The sequence below is a fragment of the Hyperolius riggenbachi genome, chromosome 5, assembly GCF_040937935.1.
Source record: "Hyperolius riggenbachi isolate aHypRig1 chromosome 5, aHypRig1.pri, whole genome shotgun sequence".
In the NCBI taxonomy this organism is placed as follows: domain Eukaryota; kingdom Metazoa; phylum Chordata; class Amphibia; order Anura; family Hyperoliidae; genus Hyperolius; species Hyperolius riggenbachi.
In genome coordinates, this window is record NC_090650.1 from 45,584,090 (window position 1) to 45,607,302 (window position 23,213).

The 23,213-nt window shown below is 42.8% G+C and overlaps 1 protein-coding gene across 1 annotated transcript in view; it reads left to right on the forward strand.

Moving 5' to 3' along the window:
- The window catches only part of PLXDC2 (plexin domain containing 2), a 634,490-nt gene that overhangs the window by 322,359 nt on the left and 288,918 nt on the right, over positions 1–23,213 (forward strand). Inside the window, exons 3-4 of the mRNA XM_068235593.1 lie at positions 4,699–4,845; positions 17,145–17,214. Coding sequence (XP_068091694.1) covers positions 4,699–4,845; positions 17,145–17,214 — 217 coding nt within the window. The remainder of the gene's footprint in view (positions 1–4,698; positions 4,846–17,144; positions 17,215–23,213) is intronic.

Sequence of the window (23,213 nt, forward strand, 5' to 3'; positions counted from 1 at the left end):
CCAGAGCTCAGGGAGAGGCTGTAGAATGCACAAAGATTGGGGACTGGGGGAATCAGTGACTGCTCACAAATGCAGAGCCCGCAGGGAAGCAATATTGAGTCTTGGTATGAACTCAAGTCCATGGGTAAAGGTGATATTATTCAAGTATGCATAAGGTGGAGCTGGTCCACCTCTGCCAAAGAGAGTCTATCGCCAATTATTAGAGTTCTTCCATTTTTTTGACAGTAAAAATTATGATAAAAATTGACCTTGGTATCTTTAAAGAGGAACTGTAGTGAAAATTAGATAATGAATAAAATTCCTTATTTTTTACAATATTCATTTATATATTATTTACTGTGTTTGCCCATTGTAAAATCATTCCTCATACTGATTTACATTCTGAAATGAATCACCTCTAGTTCTGCCAGGTGATCTGTACGTAACGTTTGTTACTTTGAGTTCTATGCACAGAGGGAGATACTGCTTGCTTAGCAGTTGGAAACAGCCGTTATTTCCCACAATGCAATGAGGTTCACAGATGGCAAACTGTCAGGACCATGGTCATGACATCACACTGTGGGAGGGGGTTCACCACAATATCAGCAACACAGATTTCCCCTGATGATCTATTTGAGAAAAGTTCAAGATTTCTCATGGGAAAAGGGGTGTCGCCTATTGACTAGGATGAAGTTCAATCCTGAGTTCCTCTTTAAACTCCACCCAGAATACTGAAATAAAAACATAGTAGGCAAGTCGTCTTTGCCTATTATTATGTCTGGGCACACAATTGTCTTGCAAAACACATTCACTGTTCAGATTCAGTTTAAAGAGGAACTTCAGCCTAAACAAACATACTGTCATTAAGTTACATTAGTTATGTTAATTAAAATAGATAGATTAAATAAAATAGATAGATTAAATAAAATAGGTAATATAATCTCTTACCCACCCTGTTTTAAAAGAACAGGCAAAGGTTTGTGATTTCATGAGGGCAGCCATCTTTTTGGTTGAAAGGAGGTGACAGGGAGCATGAGACACAGTTCCAACTGTCCTGTGTCCTGATCACCCCTCCCAGTTGCTAAGCAACGTGAATAACAACATAGGAAATCCCATCATGCTTTGCACAGCATCAGGGGAAAAAAGCCCGGGCAGTTTTCTGTGATGGGGCGGAGCTTAGCTAAAAATGCAGCTAAAAATGAGACTTCTATAAGAAAAACAAAGTTCTGATGCTGTGAAACTGTTAAAGAAACACCAAGCCTTTTCAGTTCTGCTGAGTAGATTTTTAGTCTTGAGGTTCACTTTAAGATTTCCAATGAGCATTTAGCTGTCATGGTTAGGGCACCCTTTGAATGTCCCTGGTGTCCTTTATTACAACCTCTGGTCCCCCGGGAATAATTTTAGAAACATTTGATCCATCAAGGCTTCCTGTTCATGTTAATTCTCTCCGCGTTTAGAGTCAAGCGTTTATTTCCCACTCCTTTAATGAACTTTTACTTAAATAAACCCTATCAAGCGTTTGACTCTTTCGCATTCATTTAACGCATTTTAGAAATCTCAGATGCTTAATTTATTGTTTAATTGCTCTCTGAGCCCTTTTGTTATGCCTTTCAGTTATATTGTTTAATAGGTTAATTGGAGCTGAAATCCTTCTCTTTATGTATCTGTATAAGCTAATTAACCTGAAGAAGATTATCATTGCCACAATTAATGAAATTTCACTGGCTGTCTTTTAAGAGAGAGGATTAATAATTGATAAACTGTTTTGACCTGAACGAAGAGGATGGCTTTGCAATCTATGGTGGCACACGGACTACTGCCATTGGCTGGGGTTATCGACTTGCCATCGAACAATAATTAAATGATAAGAGATCACATTTGAATTTGACGAATGGGAATAAATGAGTTGAATAGTCAATGCTACTTTTATGAGCACGCGTTAGCTTTGACTGTATGTCAGCCACGGGGGAAAAAATATCCCACCTAATAAAATCAGGAGGTTGGTTTTATACCTACGTGTAGCATTTTATTGCTACATCTGTTCAATTAGTAATGAGTTTTTTTATGATATTATGTGACTGTGAATATTTTTCCCTATGAAATGAGCCACTGAATCAGTTGTGATGTGCATGCGGCACGTTGCAACATATTTCAAATATAAGACCTTATCTAATGTATTTGTCTCCTGAGTTTTTTTTCCAGGAGATACATTTTTTTATCTTATCTAAAGAATACATTTTCAGCACTTAGCAAATAATACTAAAAAGTATCAACAACACATTATTATAACTATGCAAGAGAATTAATCTTTAAAACATAACTTTTGAGGTATATATTAAAAATAGGTTTGGCCTACAATTCCTATATAAATAGTTTTTCCAAATCTGATGAGCGGATACTATAGTCTTAAAGCCAATGGGTACCGCTATAAAAATAAAAAAGTTAGATACTCACCTAAGGAGAGGGAAGGCTCGGTCCTAATGAGCCTTCCCTCTCCTCTCCCGGTGCCCTCGGTGCTGGGCTGGCTCCCCCGTTCGCGTCCGCCGCCGCAGGGACTTCGGAGGTCTTCGGGAGCACTCGGGCTTCCGAAGACGGGCCGCTCCATACTATGTACCAGCGAGTGCATCATAGAGGGCGCTCGCGCATGCGTACTATGGAGTGGCCCCATCTTCATGAGCCCGAGTGCTCCCGAAGGCTTCCGAAACATCCCTTCAGCTGCGGAAGTGGCAGTATTTGACCGAACTGGTCGAATACTGCCACGGGGGATCCTGCGCGGGACCGGGCACCGGGAGAGGAGAGGGAAGGCTCATTAGGACCGAGCCTTCCCTCTCCTTAGGTGAGTATCTGACTTTTTTTTTTTAAACGGTAAACATTTACTTTAAAGTGTACTAGTGATGAAGCACCCTAATGTGGTTTATAATATACATCAGTGGGAACATGAGAATACACACCTACCCTGCTCTCTGTTTCATCCTTCACTGCCCAGACTGCTTGTAATTAGCCCTGATAAAAACACCGACTGACCCGTCAGTGGTGGCTTTGCCCCAGAATCTCTGTAGCTGTGAATAGCTGTGAGTCATGTTTTCTCAAGCCTGCCCTCTTCTGGCTCTGTTTTCCTATTCTGTGCATAGCAGCATCCCAGACTGCTGATGGGAGGAGCTGCTCGTGCTGGAGAAAAAAAAAACACATAAAGCTGAGCGGCAAAAACAGCGGGTATAGCCTGTAAAATTCAAAATCTATCGAGGGGATATGTTTATATTATGTGTATTTGTTCATTTCTGGCTTCCTTTAAGACCCCTAGACGCAGTCAAATCTTGTTCATATATCGGAGCCTAACCTCTCAGCGGTTCTGGATCTAAGCCTGGCTTCAGGGGCATAAAGAGATAATTTGCGTATTCAGTAGTGATGCATTGTGGGGGACCACAGTTGCCCACTTAAATCTGAAACATCACAAATACCTTTCCTTTTTATGGTGGCCATACACTGGTCGATTTGCCATCAGATTCGACCAACAGATAGATCCCTCTCTGATCGAATCTGATCAGAGAGGGATCGTATGGCCACGTTTACTGCAAACAGATTGTGAACCGATTTCAGCCTGAAACCGTTCACAATCTGTGGTGCTGCTGCCGCGGCTCCCCCCCCCCCCCCCGCATGCATTACCTGCTCCGCCGGCGCGACTCCCCAGGTCTCTGCTGTCTTCTTCTCCGCTCTGGTCTGGTCTCCGGCATGCTTCACTTCTTCCTGCCCGGCGGGAAGAAGTGAAGCATGCCGGAGACCAGACCAGAGCGGAGAAGACAGCAGAGACCAGGGGACTCGCGCTGGCGGAGCAGGTAATGTATACCCGCTGTATTGCGTCGGTCGTCGGGCATTCGAACGCCGCTATCGACGCACTCCCGACCCGCCGGCGATCGAGAAAAAATTTCTGCACGGACAGATTGACGGGAACGATCGATTTCGGACGGAAATCGATCGTTCTGTCAGCGGTGTGCGCGCCGATTTCACAGCCGATTCAATCACTGTGATCGAATTGGCCATATATCGGCAGGAAAATCGTTAGGTGTATGGGCCCCTTAAGAAGAGAAACCACACTAAAGGTGGCCTTTAACAATCCAATTTCTAGCGAAAAATTGTTCGAGCAATCACAAATTCTGATCAGAAGTGAAATCGTTCACTACACCATCAACGATCCAATCTTTGCTTCCTATCTATCGCAACCAACAAGAAAATCCAAATTTTGGTTCGATGAAAATCCAATCGGATGACTGATTTTATAATCGTATGTAATTGATTGTGCCCCTCAATGGAAATTATTTACAACCAATCCGTTCAGAATTTCTGATCTCTCAAACGTTTTTTCGCTAGAAATTGGACCATTAGTGGCCACCTTAAGCATTGCTTTTTTAGTAGGGGGGCTGAGCTGCTTGGTTATTCTGCTGATGCACTCCCAGAGGGTCTATTTGCAATAACAGAGAAGCAATCAGAAAGCCCTGTCAGTGCACTTCGAGGCTGGCCTTTTCACAGTCCACCATCATCATTATTCTAGCCACAGTTTCTTATTTTTAGTTAAAATTGACTTTGCTTGGAACATTTGATGCGTGACCCGTTTGTGTTTCCTTTTACGTCAGTATAATTCTTTCCTGTACGTTACTTTGAAGAGGAATGAGACGACTGGCTCCTTCACCCATCATAAATCTGTCCTTCTGTGTGTTTTGCTAGGAGGATATGGATCATAAGTATTACACCTCCCGAATATTTGGCCCGTTGGACCCTGCCAGCCGGGATTTATGGGTGAACATTGACGAAATGGAAAAAGAAAAAGTCAAAATTCACGGCATTCTCTCCAACACACACCGGCAAGCTGCGGTAAGTAATTTAACAATAAGACGTTATTCAGTTCATTTTTTATTTTCTTCTAGGTCATACATGTCAAACTCTGCCACATGGGCCAAATCTGTCCCTCAGAGCCATCAAATTTGTCCTACAATCAAATTTGGCCTACAAGGAATCTACACAATTCATTTTGCGTTATGTTTGTTCCTCTGTAGATCACCAGGTAAGCTAAATTGGTGTTGAATCCCTAGATCACCAGGGAAGCCATATGGGGTAGGGAGGGGAAAAGCACTCGACAAGAGGAAACTATAATTTTGGCCTCAATTGTACCTCTGTGCGTTTATCCGTTTTTCTCGTTGTTTCGCCGGTCCTATAATTCCTCCCTAAAAAATTGTCCTGTGACTAAAGTCAAATTCTCAGACAAGAAGAAGCAGTAATGTTCCCTCCTATTACTTTCCTATTCCCTCCACTTAAATATGAACTTCAGCCTAAATAAACATACTGTCATTTAGTTACATTAGTTATGTTAATTAAAATAGGTGAAATAAACTCTTACCCACCCTGTTTTAAAAGAACAGGCAAATGTTTGTGATTTTATGGAGGCAGCCATCTTTTTGGTTGAAAGGAGACGACAGGGAGCATGAGATGCAGTTCTAACTGTCCTGTGTCCTGATAACCCCACCCAGCTGCGCACTTGGCAATGAGAACAACAACATCATAAATCCCATCATGCTTTGCACAGCATCAGGGGAAACAAGCCCTGGCTGATTTCTTTGATGGGGCAGAGCTAAGCTTCTGTGCAGCTAAAAATGAGGTTTGGGCAAGAAAAACAAAGTTCTGATGTTGTGAAACTGTTAAAGAAACTCCAAGTGTTTTCAGTGCTGCTGAGTAGATTTTTAGTCTGGAGGTTCAATTTAAGGACAGTGAATGGGGCTAGAAGAGGAGGGAATGGAAGGGTTATAGGAGGGAGCATCACAGCATGCCTGCTTCTTCCTGTCTGAAAATGTGACTCTAGCCAAAATTCAAATTTTTCAGTGAGTAATTACGGGGACTAGGGTAAAACAAGAAGAGGCATGGACAACACACAGACATGTGGATTCATCGTAGACGTACCTCTGAGCTCTTTGCCGCAGGTCAGGTTTGCTTAAAATTTTCCAAAAATGCAAAAAAAATTTTTTTAACCATTTTCTTCCTTCCCTGAGCTCCCGTCACACCATAGAAGAAGTGCTACCTGGGCCTAAAGCTGAATACTTAACTTTACAATGGAACATGGAACCTCACAGTGACACCTCACGACGAACTAGGTTCCCCGATTCATCTTCTGCCCAGCGGGTATGCATAACGTCACCCGACGGCACACAACGGGCGCGAATGAGAGTTCAAACAATCCCAGAACTTTGAGCGGAGTTGTCGGGGATCTTTTGATCCAGTCGCCGTGACAGTTGTTGTTCCCGGGCATTGCTAAGCATCGTTTGCCTAATCACAAACTTGTACACACCTCACGAGATCACGGAAATGATCTCTTATCGCTCAAAACAAAGCGCCAGTTGTCGGAAGAATCATGAGGTGAGAACAAGCCTTAAAGGAAAGAATATAACCCTGCATTTCAACTTTGCTCTAAACATTATTTACAGCACATTATATGCAACCAGCATTTTTTTTACTAGACCAGCATTGGAAGGGTTACACAGGGAGCTTTAAAGTTCTGTGGAGAGAACTGCAGACGCATCCGAAGCTTAAATAGATTCATTTAACTAAACAGAATGTAAAAAGTGAGGAATGTTACACACTTTTTGGCTGTCCTCCAGCTCTGGCACAGTCAGAGAGAGTGAGTCGCATTCCACAGTTGTTACATTCTGTTTAGTTAAATGTATCTATCTAAGCTTCGGATGCGTCTGCAGTTCTCTCCACCGAACTTTAAAGCTCTGTGTGTAACCCTTCCAATGCTGGTCTAGTAAAAAAAAATGCTGGTTGCATATAATATGCTGTAAATAATGTTTTAGAGCAAAGTTGAAATGCAGGGTTATATTCTGCTTTAAAGAGACTCAGAGCTGAATAATTATACAAGATTTATACATACCTTGGGCTTCCTCCAGCCCCATCTGCACGGATTGCTCCCACGCCACCGTCCTCTGCCTTCTCAGTCTTCTGTTTCGTGTCCAGTAACTTCGGCCAGATGCAGCCTGTTTTACGCATGTGCAGTGACTCCCTCTGTCTCTCCCGCAGCTGCCTTACGCATGCACAGTACGGAGGGAGCGCACTGCGCTTGCTTAGACTGGCTCCGACTGGCGGAAATTACAGGATCCGATGTAGAAGACGGAGAAGGCAGAGGACAGCGACGTGGGAGCAATCCGTGCGGATGGGTCTGAAGGAATCCCCAGGTATGTATAAATCTTGTATAATTATTCATCTCTGAGTCTCTTTAAGACAGCTAAAAATGTTAGGAAATACAGGAACTGAAGGCTTTGATCTTAATTGTCTACATGAGGGACAATTTGTGAGCCATACAGTTTTAGCTGTCACAGGAATCTATCCTGTCCGAGTACATCGCTTATTTGTTTGTATAAATACAACCCAGGGCTGCATTTTCTCTTTTTTTGAAGAAATCTGGAAGCTGCCTCATCATTATTTTAACATATTATTTCCTGGTATCAAAATATTTAATGACAGGTAAAAATGTGAAATGTGAAATTCCGTCTCTGCAAGTCAAGAAAGCCTCCCTCACATTCCATTATCCCTCAGTCATTGCTGACAGCCTCGGAAGGGTGCTACCAGCAAGTGAAATATCTATTCCAGGCATTGACTAAACAGGCAAAAATAAAACTAATGTGATTCGGGAGAGATTTAGTTCATGTAAGGTAAACTGTGTTTAATAATCTAGCCTGCAAAATGCAGGAAAAGGCAGCAAGGAGACAAGAAAACGGGATATGTAACCATTCTGTGCCTAGAAATGTTTTCTTGTAAAGTACACTCTCCAAAATCACCCTTTGCCTTTTATTATTATTATTATTTAGTATTTATATAGCGCTGAGATCTTCCACACCGCTGTACAGAGTATATCCAGCATAAGAAGAAACAGAATACGGGCACCAGGAACTGCAAAACCACACCGACTTTATTCCATTTTCACCAATTACAGACACAGAATGCTTCCTCAGAGACCAACATCAATAGTGGTGTTGGTCTCTGAGGAAGCAAGAGTTGCTCGCGAAACGCCTGTTAGGCCGTACACCCTGCTTAGGTATCTGTAATTGTTGAGGTTGGAATAAAGTCGGCGTGGTTTTGCAGTTCCTGGTGCCTGGATTCTGTTTCTTCTTATGCTGGATATATTGGGTGTCTGGAGGCACAAGACTACACCCCTTCCTCAACAGGCTGCCTTGTCAGTATCTTGTGCTGACCTTTACCTGCTTCTACCTATTAGACCTATTAGGGCTGTACAGAATATATTGTCTTGTCACTAACTATCCCTCAGAGGGGCTCACAATATAATCTCTACCATAGTCATATGCATAGGCATGACTAGAAATTACTGGTCCCACCTGCAAAACTTTGGAAGGCAGGCCAGGCAGGATATTAAAAAACCCTGCTTCCAGCATAGGCAGCCTGGTATAGTTGCCCCCAGTATAGGTAGCCAGGTATAGGTGCCCCCATTATAGGTAGCCAGGTATAGGTAGGTACCCCCAGTAGGTAGCCAGGTATAGGTGCCCCCGGTATAGGTAGCCAGGTATAGGTGCCCCCAGTATAGGTAGCCAGGTATAGGTGGCCAGTTATAGGTGCCCCCTGTATAGGTGTCCCCAGTATAGGTAGCCAGGTATAGGTGCAGCCAGTATAGGTAGCCAGGTATAGGTATCCTCAGTATAGGTAGCCAGGTATAGGTGCAGCCAGTATAGGTAGCCAGGTATAGGTGCCCCCAGTATAGGTAGCCAGGTATAGGTGCCCCCAGTATAGGTAGCCTAAAGGGGAAGCAACAGGCACACTCAGGCGCTGGGAGAGGGGCCTGACTCCTGCCTCCCTCACCTTGGGCCCTTTAAAGCTTCCCCCTCCAAATTCAAACCGGGGACCCAACGTTGCAAGGCAAGAGTGCTAACAACTACGCCACCGTGCCATTAAAATAATAAATGTGGGTCCAACGCCACTTTAATCTCTCTCCGAGGAATCTACATAAATGGGTACCTTTGTGCACTTATTGTCAGGACAGTAAAGGATACCCGAAGTGACATGTGACATGATGAGATAGACATGTGTATCTACAGTGCCTAGCACACAAATAACTATGCTATGTTCCTTTTTTTCTTTCTCTGCCTGAAAGAGTTAAATATCAGGTATGTAAGTGGCTGACTCAGTCCTGACTCAGACAGGAAGTGACTACAGTGTGACCTCACTGATAAGAAATTCCAACTATAAAACACTTTTCTAGCAGAAAATGGCTTCTGAGAGCAAGAAAGAGGTTAAAAGGGGAATTTCTTATCAATGAGGGTCACACTGTAGTCACTTCCTGTCTGAGTCAGGACTGAGTCAGCCACTTACATACCTGATTTTTAACTCTTTCAGGCAGAGAAAGAAAAAAAGGGACACAGCATAGTTATTTGTGTGCTACGCACTGTACATACACATGTCTATCTCATCATGTCACATGTCACTTCGGGTATCCTTTAAAAGGTAAGGGGCCACATGTATTTTTGCTCAGGTCGTTTTACCCAAAACCAGCTCTGGAGGAAGGCTAGAAAATGAGAAGGCTTTGTCTCCATATAAAGTGAAGCTGCCATAGTTGTCATAATCGGAGGTCAGCCCACTGAATTAGCCGGGTCATCCACAAGGCAACTAAGGCAGGTGCCTAGGGCCTGGTAGGTTTTCAGGGACCTGGCTGCCACTTGATCTCCATTCCTCACCTTACCTTACCAAAGAAGCCAAGTGGCCAGCAGGGGGAGACAAATATGCTATCTTGCCTGGGGCCACACTTCATGTCAGCTCTTCTCTGCCCTAAATGGGAGGGGTTTGTACTGAGCGTCAGCTTTCGATAATGTAAAATGAACACATGACACTTCACCAATTAGATCTGCTCTAATAGTAATAAAGATGTTTTATTATTATTATTAATATAAGTCAGCATATGAAAGAATCTTGAAAAATATTATTCCGATTTACCCTGAGAAGCTCGGCATTAACATAACCGTATGCCTTCCATCGTCATCCATCTTTCTGTGGCATTTCTATTTTCTTGCCACTAAGTGATTAAAAAATTATAGCGAAGCCCCTTTAGCCGTATAAATATTCAGGCGCACTCACTTTGAAATTATTGGATGCAGTTCTGCGAGTAGCCTCTCTGTATTGCAAGATAATTACGCCTCGCATAGGCGCCAGGCTCGTATGTTATCGTATTCCGCACCGCGGTGCGGCCTCCTTTTATTATATAGATGATTACTGTTCCAAAACGCTTTCCGATAGAGGCGCCGCGGCGAGGAGTCGCTTATTATCACAGGCAGAAAACTCGCGAGTGCTCCGGAAGAGAGAAAACTCCTGCAGTATTTTTTTTTTTTCATAAAAATGCAGTAATAGCATCAAAAAGTGCATAAAAATTGTATTGCAAAAATGTTTTATTTTTGCTATATAAAAAAATGCAAATTATCAGTGTCAGTAGGCACTGCTGTGTAAATGGCATTCGGCCTCTTTCCCAGCTTCCCCCACCCAATAGGAAACCAATCCCCACCACCGTATGTCATTTGGTAACCATAGTAATGCACTTCAGCAGACTGCAGTCCTCACCAAAGCCACACTTCATTTTAGACTGTCTGCTTATCAAATGGACAGAATGCCCAAGCAGGTCAGGGTGGCCCAAAGCCCCTAGAAAAGTATAGGGGACGAAAGGTGGCCACTAACAATCTACTTTCTAGTGAAAAATTGTTTGAGCGATCAGATAATTCTGATTGGAAGTGAAATATCGTAATACATCGTTTGCTACACCATTAACGTACCAATCTTTGCTTCCTATCTATCACAACCGACATGAAAATTGGTTCGATGAAAATCCAATCGGACGACTATTTTTATAATCATTTGTAATCAATTGTGCCCATCAATGGAGATTATTTACAACCAATCAGGTCACATCTGATGAGAATTATCTGATCGCTCTAAAGATTTTTCGCTAGAAATTGGACTGTTAGTGGCCAGCTTAAAAGAGACCGAAAAGCCCTCCTACTAAAAGCCAACGCTCAGTGTAGTTTGCCTTCTTAGAACAGAATGTATTTTTGATAAATCAACTTTAACCACTTTAGCCTACAGGACGTAGCTCCTACGTCCAAATATGCATGCTGGATGTAGGAGCTGTGTCCATAAAAAAAGGAGCCTCCGGGGTTCGCAGGGCCGCAACCGCCGGGGTGCACAGGCCGGCCGTTAGCCCGGAGATCCATGAATGGGAAAGCAGTTCTCATTCATTGATCTAAGTCCCTTAGAACGATCGCTGGCTTCTATGGAGAAGCTGCAATTGGTTTATTACACATCCCCTCTTCACTTCCTGTAAGTACTTACAGGAAGCCAAAAAAAAAAAAAAATTGACTGAGGCCATCTTGTGGCCAAATAGTAACACTGCATCTACATACATTTTTTTTTAATAAATAGACATTTTTACATTTAAAATTACCTGTTTCCCTCCCACACACCCAAAAATACTCAAATAAATTTTTAATTGTTTTATGGGCACAGCGCAATCTATTCTTCCATAACGCTCTGATACACAGGTAGAGAAGGAGAGCTGACTAATCCGCTTATTGAGAGGGAGAGTTGACCAATCCAACTAGTCAATCGCCTATATACTGTTATATACTGGGTACCACATACAGTACTGCACCAGTATCTGTTTACTGTATACATAGCACCAGTATATGATGTTTTTTTATTTTTATTTGGTGTGCATTGGAAGAGGGGTAGTCTTATACGGCGAGTATATCCCAAACTTTATATTTTAACTGGAGAAGTTGGGGGGTCGTCTTGTATGCCCAATTGTCTTATACGCCGGAATATACAGTACTATAAAAACAGTAATTCAGCCACCATCAATAGCTGGCAGCTGAATGCATTTTATTACTGTGCTTGTTCACTGAAATAGCAAACCATTCATTTCTAAGGTTTCATATTTTCCTCAAACATCAATTTAAAAAGAAAATTGTTGAGGTTTCCCTCTCTTTCTGCTGGAACAGGAGGTGAGGGAATATCTCCTAGATGAGGACACAGACAGAAGAACGAACCCTAAAGAGGTTCTAGCTCTCTATCCCAGTGTCCAACTCTAATATAAATCATTGGGGCTGCAAGCAGGGTTTGAAACAAACACAGACAAACACAGAACATTTATATCGCGCTTTTCTCCTGGCAGACTCAAAGCGCCAGAGCAGCAGCCACTAGGACCCACTCTATAGGCAGTAGCAGTGTTAGGGAGACTTGCCCAAGGTCCCCTACTGAATAGGTGCTGGCTTACTGAACAGGCAGAGCCGAGATTTGAACCCTGGTCTCCTGTGTCAGAGGCAGAGCCCTTAACCAGTACACTTCCAGCCACTTTTCACGGTACAGTCTGTCACCAGCCTGCATTTTAAATTGGGCTACAAAAAAAATAAAAATAAAAACAATGTTCCAATGGCTCAGTGCAAGGCTCAGCTTACGACATCTGTTGGAATAATTAATCAGGTACAGCATCTGCCTATACTTAATACAAACAGCTGGTGGGTCAGGTGACCGGCTTTGGTCATAATCCAAAAATCTTCACTTGATTCTCAGCTCTTTTTGCTATTAGTATAACATCATAGGTTTCACTAATCAAGTCACCAGGAGAGAAGAGCAACTTGCCTGCAGCTACCAGTCAGATTCCAACTTTTATTCTTCCTGTACAGTTGGGATCATAGAAGAAGGAATCTGGTTGGATGCTGTTACTAGGAAATGCCAGAGCTGTTTCTGGCAAGTCATAGCTCTTAAAATAATCTTTAATCTTCTTTCTTCTTTGTTGTTCTTCTATTCTTAAAAAAAAAAACTGTAGTAAAAATAACATAAGAAAAAAAGTATTATTTTTTATTTTTTTTTGCAATATTCATTTGTAAAATGATTTAGTCAGTGTTTACCTATTGAAAAATGTTTCCTCACCCTGACTTACATTCCGAAACGTATCACAATCGGCAAATCTTAAATCCTGTCAGGTGATCTCTGTGGAATGTTTGGTTACTGAGAGTTCTAAAGCCAATGAAAATAAAGCCTGGTCTCCAAGAATGCTCTGGGAGTCGAATTTTGCATAGCTATGCCTAGTCTGAGCATCACTGGGAGGGCGGAGTTACATACCATGTTGCAGATGCTACAACTAGGATAATTACCATAAAAGTGGCTATCCTGAATAATTTACTGCATTCTGCTAGATGTCACTACAGGGCCTCTTTAAGTTCTTCTGATCTCCCAGTCCTCTATTCCTCTTTTCTTCTATTATCTTAGTATCTTGTTGTTTCAAGAAAGCAAATGTAACGATTGGTGTCAGCACACAGAGAGAATCTGATTATTGATGATCTGCAGAATCATCAATAATACAGATGTATACTTGATTATGGATGATCTGCAGAATCACCAACAATACAAGTATGACTAACCTCTGGACACCTAATGAAGTGTAAGTGTTTGGTGCAACTGTAAGCTATCTCCCGTGAGGCGGGAGACCCAGGCAGCTGGGTCAGGAACCACCTGAGGGGCAGGTGGCCCTCGGCTGTGCAGGGACTATCTCCTTGAGAGAAGGAATAGAGAGAACTTGGCAACCAGTGATACTTGGTGATCAGATAATAGACTGTACTGCAGCCAGGGGACTCCAGAGGAGTAGAGGCCACTGGTTGCTAACAGGCCGGACTCTCTGAGGAGCAGGAGTCCTAACAGCTAACTGACACTTGGTGGAATAGTGTCACAGCTAGTACAGATAGACTGAGCACTTAAGGGATGAGTGACAGCCTGGAGGGTCGGGCAGGCCAGGTCGGCAACACACAAGCAGATAAGGTACAGAGACAGAAGGCTGATTTGGTAACCGGGTACAGGCAGGGTTTGGCAACAGGTAGGCAGATATGCAGAGGTACCGAATCAGTAAGCAAGAGAGAGGTCGACAGAGCAAATAGTCATAACAGATATAAAGTCCTAGTCTGAGGTGTGAGGTCCTTGGTCTCGACACCCAGGAACTAGTCTAGATAATAACTCAACAATGATACAGTAATCCTAAGCTTGGGTGTGAGGTCCTTGGTCACAACACCCCGGAACTGGTCTAAAGTATAACACAGTAATGACACAGTGATCCTAAGCTTGGGTGTGAGGTCCTTGGTCTCAACACCCCGGAACTGGTCTAAAGTATAACACAGCAGTAATCTGGCTAAGTGTGAATTCCCAGGTCCACCTGGTTCTAACACACTGTGGGATCTGACTGAGGTCTGAGTGCTCACACGTAAGTATTCGCAACGGCAGACAACCAGAGACTGACCAGCAAGATCTATATATACTGCAGCGATCCTCCGCACCGCCCTGCGCCACTCAGCCAATCAGTAACCGCGCTGGGATCAGCTGATCGACCTGATCAGCTGATCGCTCTCCTACTGGCATAAAGGGCTTGCCTTCTAGCGCGCGCGCGCGTAGCTCTCCATCTGTGTGCACTAGAAGGCCCAGGCAAACCAGACGCATGCTGCTGTGCGGAAACTGCCGGTCTTAACGTGGAGACAGCCGCCCCGCTGCCAGACCGCGCGGCGGCATCTCCGCAATCCATTACAGCAAACTTTTGTTTTTCTTAGCATTTTAGTAAGGGGGCTTTTAGGACCATTGTAGTCCCTTACACACCCCAATGAGTTCTGGTTCACCATGAGCTTGCTGGTTAGTCAGTATCTTGTTAGGAAATCACTGCACTGTTTGTCCCTGCCTCCTTAATAATCAGGAGCCCCATCGAAAAACATTTTTTTTTCTGCTAGGGCTTCCTATTAGTCCGTGGCATGGGCCAATACGACTTCAACATGAAATCAGATAAGATCCCCAACATGAAATTCAGTATTTTGATTTGCCATCGAAAATTCCTATTGGTCCATTTAGCTAACAGCTTTAAAGCGGATCTGAGATGAAAAACTAACTATAACAAGTAACTTGTCTATGTATCTTATGTACAGTTTAGATGGTTTAAACAGCAAATCTGTCTGCATACAGCTTTAATAGAATAGGATTATTTCTTCCTGTGATAGAATGACAGCAGCCATGTTGTTTGTAAACATTACACACAACCAAGCTTATCTGCACCATCAGGACTCAGACTGTGAAAAAAAAAACCTAATCCCCCCTCCTCCTCCCTCCTCCCCTCTGCCCTTGAAATCTCTGGCTAGTAATACCTCCTCCTCCTCCTGCCCAGACTGAGCTCCCATGAGCCCGTGCTACTGCCAAAGCTCTCCGAAAACTGTGGTTTGGGCTTGTTTAGTTTATAGGGAATTAGAGTATTAAAACAAAAAAGTATTTGGCTTGAGGAACGCCCTATAAACAATAGGAAAGGAACACAATTATGCAATGAGTAAAAGTTCATCTCGGATCCACTTTAAAGGATACAAGACGTGAATGTAAAAACTCTTCTTTTACTTACCTGGGGTTTCTTCCAGCCCCTGTTGTATGTTCCTCGCCGTCCTCCCGCTCCTCCTCCTCCTTGCTCAGCTCTTCGACTCTTTGCAGTGGCTGAGTCACCTGAATTGCGCAGTACTGCGCATGTGCTGGCACCGCAGCATGTGTCCTTGATTTATGCATGTGTACTATGTCAAGCCTCTTAGACGTGGATACGCAGAATGCTCCCGGATATGACTCGGGTATCTTAGCTACTGCAACGGGCTGAGCAGCGAGAAGGACATCTGGGAGTAGGGTGAAGGCCATACAAGCCTACAGAGGCTGTAAGAAGCCCCAGGTGAGTGAAGGAATAATTTTAAAATTCAAACAGGAAATTTAACCCAGGATTGAACGTTATCCCATATTCAGTAGATGATACCCCCTTTCCCATGAACATTTTTTACCTTTTCTCGAATAGATCAGCAGGGACATGTCTATGGCTGATACTGTGGTAAAACCACTCCTAAAGTGTGATGGCTGGGCCATGGCCCTGACAGTTTCCTGTCTGTGAACCTCGTTGCATTGTGGGAAATAATGGCTGTATCCAACTGCCAAGCAACCGGTGTCTCCCTCTGTGCATAGAACTCTCAGTAAACGAACATACTGCTGAGATCACATGACTGGACCAAAGATGTCACCATTTGTGATAAATTTCAAAATGTAAAGCAGGGGAAGATTTTTAGACTGGACAAACACTGAGTAAAGAGGATTGAACTTCATTCCAATCAGTACCTGATACCCCCTATACCACAAGAAATCTTTTCTCGAATAGATCATTGGGGGGGGGGGGGGTTTGTATGGCTGATATTGTGGTAAAACCCCTCCCACAGTGTGATGTCATGACCATGGTCCTGACAGTTTCCTGTCTGTGAACCTCATTGCATTGTGAGAAATAATGGCTGTATCCAAATGCCAAGCAAGCAGGATCTCCCTCTGTGCATAGAACTCTCATAAATGAACATTCTGCAGAGATCACCTGACTGTACCTAGGATGTCACCACATGTGATCAATTTCACAATATAAATAATATAGTAAATCTTTTTCGATGGACAAACACTGAGTAAATCATTTGTAAGTGAATATTGTAAAATATTAGCAATTTTATTCATTACATTATTTTCACTACTGTTCCTCTTTAAAGAGGAACTCCAGTGAAAATAACGTAATAAAAAAAGAGTTCAATTTTTACAATAATTATGTATAAATGATTTAGTCAGTGTTTGCCCATTGTAATATCTTTCCTCTCCCTGATTTACATTCTGACATGTATCACATGGTGGCAGGTGATGTAACTGGAAGTCGCTGCTGCTTGCTTTTTGGCAGGTGTACACAGTTGTAAACAGCTATTTCCCACAATGCAACAAGGTTCACAGACAGGACACGGCCAGGACCATGGTCCTCACAGTTTCCTGTGGGAGGGGTTTCGCCACAATATCAGCCATACAGAGCCCCCTGATGATCCGTTTATGAAAAAGAATAGATTTCTCATGTAAAAGGGGGTATCAGCTACTGATTGGGATGAAGTTCAATTCTTGGTTACGATTTCTCTTTAAGTTCAGATTGTATTGCTGTTTGTGTCAGGGTCACGTTTTAGCAATAAAACTGATACAATAATGCACCTTGACATAAGACTTTATTTCAACATTGCATTTTATGTACGCCAGAAATGACTTTTTTCTCCCTCTGACATTGTGCCTTGCAGAGAGTGAACCTGTCCTTTGATTTCCCATTTTACGGGCATTTTCTGCGGGAGATTACCGTGGCGACTGGAGGTGAGTAGCACACATTTTCCTGCTCACGTTCTGAAGTGCTGTTTGAATTTTCTGCAGAAGCCGCACACAATGACACACCTGTGGTGATGGGCAGGAAGAAAGCCGGGAGATACTTTCAGAAAAACTATTTTCTAGAGAACTTAGGAGTTTACACCCGGGGAGAATAATCGACATGCTTCATAATAGTCAAATGATTGGAGGCTTTTAAGCAGAAAATTCATTTTTCATGGTACTCTACCAATGATTATATTTTCCTCTTCTGTGCTTTCCGGACACTTCCCAGAGAGCCGGCAGCGAATGTAGCCTGTGGCCGAATGCCGCGTGCATATAGCGTTTATTTCTCCTCAGAATGAGGCTGCCACTTAGCTCTGTTCAGAGCTGATGAGTAGAAAAAAGTACAGTTGCAGATAAGGAGATAAAAAGGGAAAGTAGTAGCTAAAACAGCAAAGCCAGCTGGGTGATTCTAGGCCAGGCAAGGGCAAACTTGGCCCTCCAGCTGTTGAGGAACTACATGTCCCACAATGCATTGCAGGAGTCTGACAGCCACGGTCATGACTCATAAAGGCAAATGCATTGTGGGATTTGCAGTTCAGCTGGAGGGCCAAGTTTGCTCATGCCTGTTCTAGGCATACCTATGAAGCCGAATTACAGTGTTTTAAAAGTAACTTCAGCTCCGTCTTTAGATGGCTTCCCAAATTACTCACTGAGCGCAGCAAAAGCCATAATTCTATCACGGCCTATGGTGGCGCCCGCTGCGCCCAAATCTCCTGTGCTGCTGTCTTAAAGTAAACCAGAGACGACCACCTTAAAAGTTTTATACATACCTGGGGCTTCCTCCAGCCCCATCCGCAGGGATCGATCCCACGCCGCCATCCTCAGTCTTCCCCCTCTTGGTTAACAGGTCCCGTAAGTTAGACCAGTTAGTCTGGCCTAGTCTGCGCAAGCGCAGTGCGCTCCCCGTCTCTCTCCGGCAGAAAATAGTACTGGGCAGGCGCAAGACTCTGCACTGTTGAGTTGCTGAAATTATATACTGTTTCTAGCAAAAATGTGGCAACATTTCACATTCAAGATTACTGCAGTTTGATTCCTTAGGTCTCAAATATTTATAAGGTTAAGAGAATTGGTGAGAAAACACAGCACATATCCCTGTCCCAGCTTCTGTTGCTGGCATCAAATTCAGAATATATTTTTTCAAAAAAGAAAAATGTTTCTTCATTTTGACATTTGCTATTTTGTCTTTAATCAGTTATTGTTTTGGCGACAGTATATCTACGCCCCTAGAGACTTCGTCTTAGCTCCAGAGGATTAGATAGACGTATCTCGTCGTGATCGCCGCTGCGTGCACTTCCGCGCGCTCCCATACACGTTCTTGTCGCCGCCCGTCAGTACACTGATCAGTGAATGGGGAATACCGATTCCATTCACCTATCAAAGTGCCTGTGATCAATGATCACCAGCATCAAGGAGATTGACACACACCAGTTCCTGTATACTGTTCATAGTACGCAGGAGGAATACAATGGAGGGGAGGGGGGACTATTGTCGCCATACATTGTAGTAGGAAAATATTTGAAATGTAATAACCAGGACAAATTGGCAAATAAAATGTGTGCCTTTTATCCACAGTAGCACGTTTTGTTTTAAAACTGTAATGGCTGAAAACTGAGTAATAATTTTTTTTTCATTTTTTTTCTTATTATTCTTGTTAAAAATGCATTTAGAATGAAATAATTGTTAGCAAAATGTACCAGTACCAGCCAAAGAAAGCCAAATTGGTGGAGAAAAACACAAGATATAGATGTGATAAGTAGTGATAGAGTTATTGTAGAACGAAAGGGAGGAGCACTGAAATGTGAAAACTGCTCTGGTCCATAAGGGGGAAAACCCTCAGTGGTGGTTACATTATTTTCAATACAACATAGACTTTATGTGATTTGCAAATTGTTGCGTTGTGTTTCTATTTACACTTTGCATGGATTTACAACTTTTTTTGTGAATGGGGCAGCTATATTTTCTTTCAATATAACATGATCTTGATAACTGAGAACCTTCACAGATATATTTAGAAATATGCCTAGATTTGAGACTTAGGTAAACCAAATAAAACCATATAAAGCAACAGAAGCAGCCTATATAAACTCTTAAAGAGAACCTGAACTGAAAATAAAAAGTCAAAATAACCATACACAGGCCATACTTACCTCCTGTGTAGTCTACGCCTCAATCTCTTTCTCCTCTTCTGCATCCCATTTGTCTGCTGTGATCAGTGGAATTCTCCATCCTCCATTTTAAAAATGGCCATTACTCTATAACAGCTTCCTGGTCAGCACACTATGTTAATCTGTAATATCACCCACTTGAGCCATAGGGAAACATGGACATTACCTTGCACATGCAGTTGTAACTGACAGCTGCTGATATATAACTGACAGCAACTGGTATATTTCAGTTCTGACAAAACTATTGTCAGAACTGTAAGGGATCACTGTAAGAATAAAATGGTGAGCCTCTGAGAGGAACTGACGGTGAGGTTAGTATGTAATATTCATTTTCAGGTACAGCATGTGTTTATTTTAAATAATTTTACTCACTTCAGGTTCCCTTTTAAGTGGATCTCCATCCAAAAATGAAAAACCCTTCAGCGCTGCTGTAAAGAAAAGTTATATTTACCTGCAGAGTCTTGTCCCACGAAGCCATCCCAAAACCCCTGCATCACTCCACTTCCAGCTCGCTACCTCCCTCCCTCTCTCCTCGGAGAAAAAATGCCAAGCTATTTACTGCAGCTTTCTTTACAGCAGCACTGAAGGGTTTTTAATTTGTGGATGGAGATACACTTTAAAGCCAAAAAAAAAAATGGTTTTCTTTGAGGAGTCTCTGAACACGCTTGTGTCAGTGCAGTAATATTAATGGTGTAATACTGGATCATTGGGCACGGGTCTTCAGCTCATGTAAAGTTCACAGTGCATTGATCTGTAAACAATGAGGACCAGCAGATTCGTGTTACAAGAAATTATCACCATGTAGCATTGATCTGTTGTGTAAAGAATGAACTATGTTACTAACAACCACATATATTAGACAGAACACCGTTTAACTGCCTTGTAAGATTTTCAAAGCCTGGGCTTTTCTCAGGAGAGAAACGGTGATTTGAACCTAGTTCAGGACCAGCATTAGGTGAAGGGGCATTGATAGGATCTGAGACAATCCAGGGCAACTAACAGAGAGCGAGATGGGGAATACGCCACAGCAAAAACTGGGCAAAGTCATGACAGGTCATGGACAGGGTCAAATGTACATGAGACCATAATTAGGCCTCAAAATATAACTACGGTAGTCATTGTGTCTTCAAAACGTAATTAAGCTATAAGCCCCAAAACATAATTAGCCAGTGTCTCCAAAAAATAATAAGCAGAGTTCCCCCTTAAATCATTGGTGTTCAGTGGGGAAGCATCTGTAAAAAAATAAAGGCACTATAATCACCTTCAAGCTCACTCGCATCATGCAGCCAGGAGGCCACCCCATTAATTGTTTATAAGTGTTGTTGGCCAAGATGCCCAAAATGTAACTTACCAAATCGGGGTGGATTTTCTTCAATGGACATGTCCACAGATAGATTATAGGAATCTCGGAGGCACTCCCACTTCTAATCACTAGGTGCAGAAATGATCAGCCCACCAGAGCACAAGATGAGATAAAAAGCAGCACACTTTACAACTGATCTTCTGAATAACAACTTGTTTTTAATCCAGATTTTAATTATAAATTGCAGCGAAAATACATAGGGCAAATGTATTTCTAGTTACCTAGGACTGTGTTTGTTCTTATATTACATATATTTTTTCGTTCTATCGGCCAGATTGCCTTATGTTATATTTTTGTATTTTTTATTGAAGGTATATTATACCTGTATGCATATTTTTTGTGCGGTTTCAATCAACCTCCTTAATTATTAAAAAAAAAATTTGAAATTGCACTTAAAGGATATCTGAGACAAAAAAAAAGAAGTTAAGTGGAGTACATACTTTTGTCAGTAATGTTATCCTTTGGCAGTCTGTGTCCTCCTTTCCCCCTGGCCGCCTTCTGCCGTCCAGTATTCACCCCATTATCAGGCCCCGACTAGTACCTTTCAACCAGAAGTAATGGCTCTCATGAATATGCAGTAGCCTCCTTGTGGTCGTGCTGGTTGCGCTGTGCTGTAAACGAGCACCCCGCAGTAGGAGAGCCCCCGGGAGTGTAGACAGCACCAAGGAGAAGGCTACTGCGCATGCGTGAGGACCATTACTTCCTGTCAAAAGTCCTGACTACTTTTCATTTTATATTTCTTGGTCTGTAATCTTTTGAGACAGTGGCCTATCTGTGATTCTTTGTATGCACATATTCTTTGTTCTCTGCACTTTCTAGTGATGTGTAGTGCAGGTCATGTTCAGGAGAACTTAAGGCCCATACACACATCCGTTTTTTGCGAATGACGGGTCGTTAGAACGACCCGTCGTTCAGTCGTTCGCCCGCTAAATCGGGCGTGTGTACAGACTGGCGTTCGCGCGATAAGAGTGAGTTTGCTTGCCTTCACCTTTTCCTTGTGATCTGTTTGATCAGCTGATAGATTTGCAAAGCTCTGACTTGCTTGATCATGTCCTGCTTTAGCACATGATCTTCGCTAGCAAATCAGAGACTTACTTATCTATCACCTGACCAAACTGAGCACATGCTTCTCCATGAGTTCTCCTAGATATGAGCATCACTAGTGATGTGAAACTAATTAGACACGCATATGACTTCCTTGTGATTCACGGGGGCTATTGTATATGGATACCTCATCACAAAACATGTACAGGAACACTCCCTTGGACTTCTTACCTTCTTTAGGAAAAGGCTCTAATTGGCAATAGTGGCGGACAAAGCAGTAGAGCATCTCACCCTTATTTGTCTGCAGAAGACGTGTCAGGCTACTCGGATGGAACATGCAAATAAGCCAGGTAGCTTGGTGCTTTCAGGGATTAGATGAGCTTTAATGAAGATGACAGAAACAGAAGCCATTGAAAGGCTGCAGATGGAATGACATTCTTCTACAGTCAAACCTTGAAAATACTGAAATGAAATTAATCGCTGCCTTTAGAGTTATCAGAGCTGCGAAATTGCCTTCCTGCCTAACTCGGGAGGGGAAGTTTGATTGCCTGTTATAAACTCATGAAAAGGCGTCCGCGGCGGCGTTCCGAACGGCGATGCAGAGACGTGATTAAGATGAAATTGATGAAAGTGCTGAGCTGCATCTGTGAGCGACTTTCAGAATTAAGAGGATCTGATTGTTAAGAATTTATTTACAGGGCCTTGTATCCGATTCAGAATGAATACTCAAGAGTTTCATTTCCCGGCCTCTGATGTCACTTAGGAACTTTACAGAGAATGCCTTTTCTGCAAAAGCTACATAACTGCGCTGCGTAATATGTTCACGCTTTATAAGTACAATAAATAAATAAATAACTCATGCAGTGTTCTCCCCATAAATGTTTTCCCACCAGTTGGCATGAAAAAGTAGCTGGGCGGGGCGTGAAGGGAAAATGCAGGGCAGGTGCAACTCTGGTTACAATATAGGAGGAGGATTAAAAGGGCGAGCTGATGAGACGGCTGAGTGAACCATGAGGGGAGGGGGGATTCCCTCATACTACATCTGTTAACTCTGTGTGTGAGAGAAAGCTCTCATTGCAGCTGTCTGTCTTTAAGAGCTCTCTGCAGAAAGCAGAGGAAATGTATCTTATGTGCAACATAAACATTTGTAATCGCTGCACAGAGAATTTAAATGTGTGCATTAAACACCAAGTGAACACCTGACACAACTGGCTGAGCAAATTTGGCCTGATTGGCTATTCATGAGGCAATGCTCATGCAAATATGCATTTGCTTTCGCATGCCAACTAATGCAGGGTCCATTGAACCAATGCCGCAAAGCGGTTTGCCCTGCGGGAATTAGTTCATGCTATACAGCACTATCCAGGAGCGCC